Genomic DNA, 12,703 nt, shown 5'->3' with positions numbered 1-12,703 from the left:
TGCACGGATGTCATTTATACAACACTTCTTATTAAAATAAACATTCCTCTTATAGTGTTTATAGCTCCTATACTTAGTTCTACTTTTCTAATCGTGTAATAAATTGTTACGTAGTACAACATTGTTTAAAAAACAGTCATAGGTTGCACAATACTCTTTATTAACTTAAGAACAATGTGTTTTGCCCAGACAGGACATCATCAGGTTATCTAAAAATATACGGGGACGATGAATTTACAATAGAAAAGTCCTATCCTGGACTTATAAATTTTCTGCCAAAAAGCATCCACGAGAAGGCACGATACCAAATAAAATGTACTAAAAGGCAATATATACGGAAAAAATATTGGGAATTAATGAAATAGAATGATTGGGATCAGACATTTGTAGAGAATGAAGGAGAAATTGAAAAATGTGTATTACATCATGGAGGCGATGTTAGACAGAGCAACACATAACGGGACCTCACATACGAACTGTAAACACAGCCATACATTACAAAGGCCCCAGAGGCCCATCTATATTCACATAGTGAACAGTTGTTGTGTACTGCTCTGCTTACAGGTAGAATGTGAATTCCTGTCCTTCGCTGCTATGCCTGTCGTTCCCTCTTTGGTTTCTCCTTCATTCTCTACTCGTGCCTGATCCTGGTGATTCTATTCACTAATATTTAATGTTTTTCCATATAGGTTGCCTTTCATTATGTTTTACGTGGTATCGTGCCTTCTTGATGGATGCTTTTTGGCAGGAAATTTCCGATTTTTTAACATGAGTTACATTACGTTTCTCTATATAATTTGGTTTGGTCAGTTTTTGAAGCTTATTTTGTTTCTATAGTAGTCCAGGATAGGACCACACTGGCTTTATTGTAATATTGTCATCCTCTTATGTTTTAAGATAACCTAATGATGCTCCATCCGGGTGATGTGTTGTTCCTAAATTAAAAAAGAATATTGTACAATCTACAACTGTTTTTTATGTAGCAGCAATGGAAAGTTGCTGCACCACCATGTCACAATGGAATGGAATAATTTTTGCATAGTGTAATGATCATGAATATTAAGTTACTATCTATAGTTATTTTAAATATTCATTTACAGTGTAGTATATATTATTTAGTAAATATTATTTTAGGCTTTGGCGAAAGGTGTGGGGTTCATTTGCAATTTTTATTTCTTGCGGTAGTCTATTGTACAATCTTATTCTGGGGCACAATACACTATTTCAAGTTTTTTACTTTTTTCTTCTGTTTGGATGTAAACACTGTCTGGATTTGGTTCCATGGTCATGTATTGTGCCGTTTGTGGTGTACAGACTAAGATTTTTTCTTATGTACATCATGTTGTGGTAGATGTATTCACACAGAACTGTCAGAATTTCTAACTTTTTGAATAATTCTTTACAGTGTGTTCTGTTAGCGCTATTTGTCACTATTTATACATCTATTTCTGTATCCTGAAAATAATGTGTATATTCCAGCAATTATTCCTCAAAACATGATCCCATAACTGAGAATTGAATGCATATATCCAAAGTAGGCTACTGCTGATATCATCAGCAAGCCATTTTTTCTCCTTGCCTGACACACTGTGTAAAAACAGTTATATATATAAGGAAGACAATTTGGTCCAATACACTCCCTAGGGGATGCCTATGTTAACTTATTTCAGGTCTGATAAGTATTTCACTACTAGTCTTTTAGAAATAAGTGAAATTTCAACTCTTTGCACCTGGTTTTCCAAGCATGACTTAAACCAATTTTGTGCCATACCCATTATTCATAATAGCTCTGATATGTGCAGTAAAATTATGTGGTCAACTGTGTCATATGCCTTTGATAGAGTTTTTTTTTTTTAAAAAGAAGAAGAAGAACAAGGAGACAAGGTAAAGTTTGTTGCAGTCTCACCCTTAACTAGGGTTTCAAGTAAGACTTTAATAAACTGTGTTATTGTTATAGCTGATGTGTACCTCTTGTAGGCCTGAAACTGGATTGTTCATTGCAGAGAATTTGTATTTATTTAAGTACTCCATTAGTGCATTTTTCATTATGATTTCTGTTGTGCTGGAAATTAAACATAACAAAGAAACTGGTTTGCAGTTTTCTACATTTTCCTCATTGCCATTTTTTAGTACTGGTATTACTTTTGTTTGTTTCAGGAAAGCAGCCACATGTGAAATATTCATTAATTATTATTGTTAATTGGTTTTATGTTGTTTACACATTTCTTAGGACACTGTCTAGGATCTCATCTAACCCTGTGGATTTATTATTGTTCAAATGGTATATTACCAGTGCAACCTCTTTCTCTATTGTTGGAAAGAGCACCATTGATTTTTACTTTTCGTAAGTTTTTTTTCCGTCGGTAGCGATACCTTTCTATAATTTCTCCCATAAATTTTGTAGATTCTGAAAAAGCTGAGTCAATCTGGCTATTTTGGGTAGATATGAGATACCTTTGAGTTTCAGAGGATTTTTGATACCTCTGGTCACCATAGACATTTTTGGAGCTCCAATGAAATGTTCTGGGAAAATGCTTCCTCAAATTTTAAATTTAATATTACCATGAATTTATTAAATATTTGTTTATATTTGTTTCTGCACACACTTCCTCCCACCTTACATGTTGTAACTGGGATGAGAAATGATGTAGGTTTGATTCTCGGAAGACCCTTTTGTATGCATTCAATTCAGTAGACTTTTCTATGTAAATGTGTTATAATGTCAAGTGTAACAAATATATTTCAGAACGACACAACACATATAAGTCACAGAGTAAGTTGACAAGCAAGACATGTGTACACGTTAGCATTCGAATGAGCACTGAGTCCCAGTCTAGCGGCCGCTGCTCGGCTGGCCGCTTAGGTGGCGCAGCTGCTGCATGGCTGGCAGACAGCGCCGCATGTAGAGGACGCGCGTAATTGCGCGGCGGCACTTTGAATGATCGGTGAGTCACAACATTTTTCCCCCCTTTGAAATTGTTGCACTGGTCTTGATGGAGGTGTCCCGGAGATGGCTAACGTCCATAGGCGTTGTTTGACTCGCCGTAAAGTCTCGAGGAGGAGGCTTCCCGTACGGACGGAAGTGTCCCCGATGATAACGGGTCGAGATGACGGGAGACGTAGGGGTCGAATCTGCTGGGGCCCCCTGCACCAATCTGCCCGTTGCGGCAAGTCCAGTTGATATGACAGGAGACATGGGCGATGTGTCGGCGTCCGCTGGAGGAGGAGGCGAGTAGATTTGCTCTGACAGAGGATGGTCATCCGGTTCCTGCATGGGCACGTCTCCTGGTGGTGTCCGTTCTTGTGCTGCCATCGTGATGACGGTGAGAGGGCTGCGTTGTGAGTATTGAGAGATGCCAAGATCCCGAGCATCAGGTAGGGCCAAAAGTGGTGTAGCGGCATTCGGAACAGGCGTTGCTGGCACACGAGGCCGAAGTTGGTCCGAATGACGCACTGCAACACCCGTGTCCGTCTGGATTTCATACAGTCTGCCATGGTGTCTTAAGATGCGGCCCGGGCTCCATTTTGGCCGCCTGCCATATCCCTGTACCCAGACGAGGTCGTCGTCGGTGAACCGGCCAAGGGAAGGCACCCGCGGCCGTGAGGTGGGAGGCCGCAGAAGATGAAGTAGCGTGCGGGGCTGTTGGCCATGTAAGAGCTCAGACGGTCTGTGGTTGCCCATGGGGGTGAAACGGCAAGATGCCAGAAACTGGAGAAGCGCATCATCAGCAGCAGAAGAAGTCAGAAGTTTCCACATCTGAGCCTTAAATGTGCGGACCAGTCATTCAGCCTCACCGTTGGATTGTGGATGGAACAGCAGAGCTGTGACATGCATAACGCCATGGCGAGCACAAAAATCCGCAAATTCGGAAGAGGCAAATTGTGGACCATTATCAGTAACAAGAGTAGAGGGGAGGCCTTCCAAAGAAAAAATGCGGGCGAGAGCACTGGTGGTTGCCGCGGTGGTAGGCGACGTGCAACGGACAATGAAAGGAAAGTTAGAGTAGGCGTCAATTACGAGGAGTCAATAAGTACCTAAAAAGGGTCCCACAAAGTCAGCACGAATGCGCTCCCAGGGCTTCTCAGGGGAAGGCCACGGTGACAAAGATGACTTCGGGGCAGCAGCCTGTGACGCACAAGGGCCGCAGGCAGCAACCATGTGTGCTATTTCAGAGTCGATGACAGGCCAGTACACATGACAGCGCACCAGAGATTTTGTGCGAGACACACCCCAGTGCCCTTGGTGAAGGAGGCGCAAGACCGAAGCATGCAAAGATGCAGGTACCACGACACGCTGCGAAGCATTGTCAGTGGAGAGGAGGATAACACCATCCCTAGCCGTGAGGCGGTAGCGCAAAGCGTAATAGTTCCGCAACGGATCAGAAGTCTTAGCGGATGGATGATCTGGCCAACCCTTCTGAATACAGTGTAAAACCCGGGAGAGGGTAGGGTCAGAACTCGTAGCAGCCGCCAGCCTGTCCCCAGTGATGGGGAACCCGTCCACAACCCGCTGCTTGGCAACATCCAGGTGGAAACACAAAAGTTTGTCCCTATCGAATGCCTGATCGGGACCCATGGGAAGGCAAGACAGAGCATCAGCATTTGCATGTTGAGCCGTTGGCCGGAAATGAATCTCAGAATTTAAACGAGACAAGTAAAGAGCCCAACACTGGAGGCGGTGTGCAGCCTTGTCGGGAAGTGATGTTGATGGATGAAACAAGGAAACAAGTGGTTTGTGATCCGTAACAAGATGAAATTTTGAGCCATAGAGAAAAACACCAAACTTATGAAGAGCATAAATAATGGCCAAAGCTTCTTTTTCAATTTGAGAATACTTTTGTTGGGCATCCGTGAGCGTTTTGGAGGCATAAGCAATGGGTTGTTCCGAACCGTCAGAAAAACGGTGCACAAGGACTGCACCGACCCCGTATTGAGAGCCGTCTGTGGCAAGAACAAGATGTTGGCCAGGTCGATAAGTAGCCAGGCACGGGGCCTGTTTCAGCATAGTCTTCAATTTCTGGGAAGCCGCATTGCATGACGCGGACCAGTGAAAAGACACGTTTTTATGCAACAGGCGATGCAACGGCTGAGCCACCGAAGCCGCAGGCGGTAAAACTTGTGATAGTATGCTATTTTCCCCAAGAAGGCCTGCAGTTCCTTAACAGACGTAAGGCGAGGAAGGGCATCGATCGCAGCGACAGTTTGCTGAAGCGGACGAATACCATCCCGAGAGAGTTGAAACGTGATAGATGCCTGAAAAAATTGTGATTTCTGAAGATTACACTTAAGACCGGCAGTCTGTAAGACATTTAAAAGTGTGCAGAGATTTTGAAGATGTTCTTCAGTGGTGGAGCCAGTGACAACAACGTCGTCCATGTAATTGATACACCCAGGGACAGGGAGCAATAATTGTTCCAAGAATCGCTGAAAGAGAGCAGGGGCGCTAGCAACCCCGAATGGCAAGTGTTGGTATTGGTAGAGGCCGAAAGGCGTGTTAAGGACCAGAAACTGCCGGGAAGCAGCGTTGAGAGGAAGTTGATGATAAGCTTCTGACAGATCAATTTTAGAAAAATACTGGCCTCCAGCAAGTTTAGTGAACAGTTCTCCCGGACGGGGCATAGGGTAAGTGTCGATGAGGCATTGAGCATTTACAGTGGCTTTGAAATCGCCACAGAGACGAATATCACCATTTGGCTCAGCAACGACAACGACAGGAGAGGACCACTCACTGGAAGTGACAGGAAGCAAGACCCCTGAAGTAGTGAGACGATCCAACTCCCGTTTTACCCGATCACGAAGGGCCACAGGAATGACACGAGCCCGAAAAAAACTTAGGCCGAGCAGTGTGTTTGAGCGTGATATGAGCTTCAAAGTCGTTTGCACGGCCTAACCCAGGAGAAAAAAGGGACGAAAATGTCGTCGACAAGGAATCCAGTTGAGCATAAGGAATAGCATCAGAGACAATATTGACAGTCATCTATGGAGAACCTAAAAACGCAAAAGGCATCGAAACCAAAAAGATTTTCTGCGTTGCTCTGGTCGACCACAAATATGGGAACAGTGCGAATGATGGATTTATAAGATACCTCAGCATTAAACTGTCCCAAGAGAGAAATCTTCTGTTTATTGTACGTCCGTAATTGCCGAGTGACAGGTGACAGGAGTGGAGAACCCAACTGAAGATACGTCTGAGAATTAATTATAGTGGCAGCAGAACCGGTATCCACCTGCATGCGAACATCTCGACCAAGGATTTGGACAGTGAGGAATAACTTCCCTGAAAGGGAAGAAGTGCAATTGACAGACAACACAGAATCAGAATCAGCATCATGTTCATGAACATCATGTATGCAGTCGGATTTGCAAACGGAAGACACATGACCTTTCTATTTGCAATTGTGACACACAGCCCAACGGTGGGGACAACCCTCACGTGAATGTTTCGTAAAACACCGCGGACATGAAGGAAGTTGCCAGGGGTTTTGCTGCAGTTTTTTAGCAGGTTGTTTACGGCTAGGCCGAGGCTGCACGTGGGCGCGTACTGCGGCCACGTCGGCCGGCGGGGACATGCCGCACGCGTCGTCAACAGCGCACAGAGGTTGTATGTCCCCGACGTCACCCCACGCCTCTATTTGCGCCCCAGCGGCGCGAGAAATTTCAAAAGACTGCGCAATGGAGAGAACTTCATCTAGAGTCGGATTCGCCAACTGAAGGGCACGTTGCCGAACTTCTTTGTCGGGCGCCGACCGGATAATAGCATCCCGTACCATGGAATCGTCATAGGATTCCTTGTGAACGTCAGTAACAAACTGACACTTTCGACTGAGGCCGTGAAGTTCAGCAGCCCAAGTGCAATAGGATTGATGTGGCTGTTTTTGACAACGATAAAAGGCAACACTAGAGGCTACCACATGCATTTGCTTTTGAAAATAGACAGACAGAAGTGAGCACATTTCAGCAAAGGACAAAGATGCAGGATCCTTCAAAGTAGCCAATTGCGACAACAACCGATACATTTTAGGTGAAATCCAGGAAAGGAACAGAGACTTACATGGTTGTTCGTCCGTGATATGAAATGCCAAGAAGTGGAAGTGCTGTCAAAGACGTTTTTCATAATCAGACCAGTCTTCCGCCGTCTCGTCGTAAGGAGGAAAAGGAGGCACAGCTAACGACAAGAAACGCCCCGCATTTGACGCCGTGACGAAATCGCGAATCGCCGCTGTTAGAAGCGTTTGCTGTTCAAGGAGATTTTGCAATAGTTGCTCGACAGTAGCCATGGAAACCTGTGGGTCAACGGTGAAAAGGAAAAATCCCGTCCTCGTCGCCAATTGTTATAACGTCAAGTTTAAAAAATATATTTCAGAACGACACAACACATATAAGTCACAGAGTAAGTTGACAAGCAAGACATGTGTACACGTTAGCATTCGAATGAGCACTGAGTCGCAGTCTAGCGGCCGCTGCTCGGCTGGCCGCTTAGGTGGCGCAGCTGCTGCACGGCTGGCAGACAGCGCCGCACATAGAGGATGCGCGTAATTGCGAGGCAGCGCTTTGAATGATCGGTGAGTCACAACAAAATGTTTGCTTTTGATATCTGGCAGAGATGATCTGATCAGCCTGGATTTTGAACAAGTAACTGGCAGTGATTTCTTTCTGTGTCTGTTGCTAGGTTGTCTATTATTGAGGAAGATTGTTTGGTCACCACTCTTGTTTGGAACAACAAGTTACTTTTTGTGACAGAAAAGAGGAGGCAGAGGAAACTGGAGGTTGGAGGGTGGAGGTTGGGAGAAGGGGAGTGAGTGAGAGGGGGGGGGGGGTGCAGGAAGAAAGAAAGAAAGAAAGGAAAGAATAATACAGTACAGTAAATTTCATTATACGCTAGCTAAGAAATATGACAGAACTACTGTAAACTATCAGTGAGAGGTTCCTCATCATATCATCTTCAATTCAGTTAAATTCTAAACATATGTTGTTACAACTCAATGTATAATATTTACAAGCAAATAAGAGTGTAGAAAAGTGAATGTTGATGTACAAACCTCATATGACATAAGATCAGCAAAATCTTCAAATTTTTTAGCTCGTGGTAGGTTCATTAATTCCCAGTAATCATTGTAGCATCCCAAACCATTATCCCTTCCTCTAACAATGTCAAACATATCTAGATCTTGACCATAATCCTGATCCACTCTGAACAGGTTTCTGTTAAGCTGAAATTGATAAAATTACACCAGTCACATTATTGAGAATAAACAAATTAGTAATAGCTACAATTCTGCAAACAATTAAGAAATTCAAAATATGTGACAAACAACACATAATTTGATGCACTATCATTTCACAGTCCACAGGTACACTTACTGTCATTGTCCTAGGAGAATGCCTAATATGGCAAGTTTAGTACAGTATATTCATGTGTAGCCTATAACCGTTAATTTGTCAGTAGTTTGCCATTCTTTTGGTGAGAAGCTGCTGAGAATCATAATTATTGTAAAACACCTTTGAGTAATTATGAAAAATGACCTAACTGGTATGTGATCTGATGTTTCTCTGGCATATTTCTAACTTGTAGAATTCTTACAGGTCCATCCGGGTCACAGTATAAGTACTTCATCAACATATGATGTGACCTGCATGGACACCTGAGAATTCTAAAATACTTAGACTGGAACGTCCACTTAAAGTAGATAGTAGGAAGATCAGATGCCAAGAAGAGATTGATTGGAAGGATCATGTTGTTGTTGTTGTGGTCTTCAGTCCTGAGACTGGTCTGATGCAGCTCTCCATGCTAATCTATCCTGTGCAAGCTTCTTCATCTCCCAGTACCTACTACAACCTACATCCTTCTGAATCTGCTTAGTGGATTCATCTCTTGGTCTCGCTCTACGGTTTTTACCCTCCATGCTGCCCTCCAAAGCTAAATTTGTGATCCCCTGATGCCTCAGGACATGTCCTACCAATCGATCCCTTCTTCTAGTCAAACTTCTCTTCTCCCCAATCCTATTCAATACCTCCTCGTTAGTTACATGATCTACCCACCTAATCTTCAACATTCTTCTGTAGCACCACATTTCGAAAGCTTCTATTCTCTTCTTGTCCAAACTATTTATTGTCCATGTTTCACTTCCATACATGGCTACACTCCATACAAATACTTTCAGAAACGACTTTCTGACACTTAAATCTATACCCGATGTTAACAAATTTCTTTTCTTCAGAAACGCTTTCCTTTCCATTGCCAGTCTACATTTTATATCCTCTCTACTTCGGCCATCATCAGTTATTTTGCTCCTGACATAGCAAAACTCCTTTACTACTTTAAGTGTCTCATTTCCTAATCTAATTCCTTCAGCATCACCCGACTTAATTCGACTACACTCCATTATCCTCGTTTTGCTTTTGTTGATGTTCATCTTATATCCTCCTTTCAAGACACTGTCCATTCCATTCAACAACTCTTCCAATTCCTTTGCTGTCTCTGACAGAATTATAATGTCATCGGTGAACCTCAAAGTTTTTATTTCTTCTCCCAGGATTTTAATACCTACTCCGAATTTTTCTTTTGTTTCCTTTACTGCTCGCTCAATATACAGATTGAATAACATCGGGGAGAGGTTACAACCCTGTCTCACTCCCATCCCAACCACTGCTTCCTTTTCATGCCCCTCAACTCTTATAACTACCATCTTGCTTCTGTACAAATTGTAAATAGCCTTTCGCTCCCTGTATTTTACCCCTGCCACCTTTAAAATTTGAAAGAGAGTATTCCAGTCAACATTGTCAAAAGCTTTCTCTAAGTCTACAAATGCTAGAAACGTAGGTTTGCCTTTCCTTAATCTTTCTCCTAAGATAAGTCATAAAGTCAGTATTGCCTCACGTGTTCCAACATTTCTATGGAATCCAAACTGATCTTCCCCGAGGTCAGCTTCTACCAGTTTTTCCATTCGTCTGTAAATAATTCGCGTTAGTATTTTTCAGCTGTAACTTATTAAATTGATAGTTCGGTAATTTTCACATCTGTCAACACCTGCTTTCTTTGGGATAGGAATTATTATATTCTTCTTGAAGTTTGAGGGTATTTCGCCTGTCTCGTACATCTTGCTCACCAGATGGTAGAGTTTTGTGGTGACTGGCTCTCCCAAGGCCGCCAGTAGTTCTAATGGAATGTTGTCTACTCCCGGGGCCTTGTTTCGACTCAGGTCTTTCAGTGCTCTGTCAAACTCTTCACGCAGTATCATATCGCCCATTTCATCTTCATCTACATCCTCTTCCATTTCCATAATACTGTCCTCAAGTACATCGCCCTTGTATAGACCCTCTATATACTCCTTCCACCTTTCTGCTTTCCCCTCTTTGCTTAGAACTGGGTTTCCATCTGAACTCTTGATATTCATACAAGTGGCTCTCTTTTCTCCAAAGGTCTCTTTAATTTTCCTGTAGGCTGTATCTATCTTTCCCCTAGTGAGATAAGCCTCTACATCCTTACATTTGTCCTCTAGCCATCCCTGCTTAGCCATTTTGCACTTCCTGTCGATCTCATTTTTGAGACGTTTGTATTCCTTTTTGCCTGCTTCATTTACTGCATATTTATATTTTCTCCTTTCATCAATTAAATTCAATATTTCTTCTGTTACCCAAGGATTTCTACTAGCCCTCATCTTTTTACCTACTTGATCCTCTGCTGCCTTCACTACTTCATCCCTCAGAGCTACCCATTCTTCTTCTACTGTACTTCTTTCCCCCCACTGCTGTCAATTGTTCCCTTATGCTCTCCCTGAAACTCTGTACAACCTCTGGTTCAGTCAGTTTATCCAGGTCCCATCTCCTTAAATTCCCACCTTTTTGCAATTTCTTCAGTTTTAATCTACAGTTCATAACCAATAGATTGTGGTCAGAGTCCACATCTGCCCCTGGAAATGTCCTACAATTTAAAACCTGGTTCCTAAATCCCTGTCTTACCATTATATAATCTGTCTGATACCTTTTAGTATCTCCAGGATTCTTCCATGTATACAACCTTCTTTTATGATTCTTGAACCAAGTGTTAGCTATGATTAAGTTATGCTCTGTGCAAAATTCTACCAGACGGCTTCCTCTTTCATTTCTTAGCCCCTATCCATATTCACCTACTATGTTTCCTTCTCTCCCTTTTCCCACTGTCGAATTCCAGTCACCCATGACTATTAAATTTTCGTCTCCCTTCACTACCTGAATAATTTCTTTTATTTCATCATACATTTCTTCAATTTCTTCATCTGCAGAGCTAGTTGGCATATAAACTTGTACCTCTGTAGTAGGCATGGGCTTCATTTCTATCTTGGCCACTATAATACGTTCACTATGCTGTTTGTAGTAGCTTACCAGCACTCCTATTTTTTTATTCATTATTAAACCTACTCCCGCATTACCCCTATTTGATTTTGTATTTATAACCCTGTATTCACGTGACCAGAAGTCTTGTTCCTCCTGCCACCGAACTTCACCAGTTTTCTTTCTCCTGATAACGACGTCCTCCTGAGTAGTCCCCGCCTGGAGATCCGAATAGGGGACTATTTTACCTCTGGAATATTTTACCCAAGAGGACGCCATCATCATTTAACCATACAGTAAAGCTGCATGCCCTCGGGAAAAATTACGGCCGTAGTTTCCCCTTGCTTTCAGCCGTTCACAGTACCAGCACAGCAAGGCCATTTTGGTTAGTGTTACAAGGCCAGATCAGTCAATCATCCAGACTGTTGCCCCTGCAACTACTGAAAAGGCTGCTGCCCCTCTTCAGGAACCACACGTTTGTCTGGCCTCTCAAAAGATACCCCTCTGTTGTGGTTGCACCTACGGTACGGCTATCTGTATCGCTGAGGCACGCAAGCCTCCCCACCAATGGCAAGGTCCATGGTTCATGGGGGGAGGGGAAGAATCATAAGGAAATATAATTTGTGTATGAAATAAGTGACTTACAAAATGCTCATCTGAGTGACACTTGAATATTGCTTATCAGTCTTTTACACCTATAAGGTTGGGTTAATAGAAGAGATAGAGCAGATCATCGAACGTCAAGTGCAGATGCTACAAGAGAGGCTTTGCACATTGCAGGGAGGTTTACTACTGAAATTCTGAAAGAGTATTTTTGGGGAAGAGACAGACAACATATTAATTACTCCCTCTCACAAATTACTTCCTTCCATGTGTTAGTTCCTTCCACAAATTACTGTGTCCTACATGTTCCTTCGACGTATGACGGTGTCCTACATATCAATCATGGATCAGTTTTCAACATCTAGCACAACATTTTGATTATAACAGACATAGTTGTCTGTTAGTCTTCATATAGAATTAATCAATTAATGTACAATTAATTTAGATTTCAAGATATTATTTGCCACCTCCTTTTTTTTTACAAGACACTTTATGCACTCAAACAAAAAAATGGATGCCTTTAACACTTTAATCTGTGCATTTCAAAATGTTAGCTGTTTTCAAAGAAAAATAAAGTCAGCACAAAAAGGAGAACTATTTACAGAATTGTAGGTTATGAATGGTGTTTCCTTTACCTTGTGGAATGTTTTGAAGGCCACAGCAAGGATGTGGCCAAAAAAAAGGGGGGGGGGGGTCCAGGAGGTCCAGACCCCCCTATCATCTACATGAAGATGCACATGGCCTAGCTGCTGTGTAGTAAAATAACCATCGCTTTTTGGGCAATATTTTT

At 42.6% G+C, this 12,703-nt stretch overlaps 1 protein-coding gene across 1 annotated transcript in view; it reads right to left on the bottom strand.

The window, feature by feature from the left end:
• The window catches only part of LOC126210308 (peroxidase-like), a 190,161-nt gene that overhangs the window by 22,268 nt on the left and 155,190 nt on the right, over nucleotides 1-12,703 (bottom strand). Inside the window, exon 11 of the mRNA XM_049939504.1 lies at nucleotides 8,040-8,210. Within this exon, the coding sequence (XP_049795461.1) occupies nucleotides 8,040-8,210 (171 nt within the window). The remainder of the gene's footprint in view (nucleotides 1-8,039; nucleotides 8,211-12,703) is intronic.

This window comes from Schistocerca nitens, chromosome 10 (genome assembly GCF_023898315.1).
Source record: "Schistocerca nitens isolate TAMUIC-IGC-003100 chromosome 10, iqSchNite1.1, whole genome shotgun sequence".
Taxonomy (NCBI): Eukaryota; Metazoa; Arthropoda; class Insecta; order Orthoptera; family Acrididae; genus Schistocerca; species Schistocerca nitens.
This window is presented reverse-complemented; position numbering and strand designations above follow the sequence as displayed.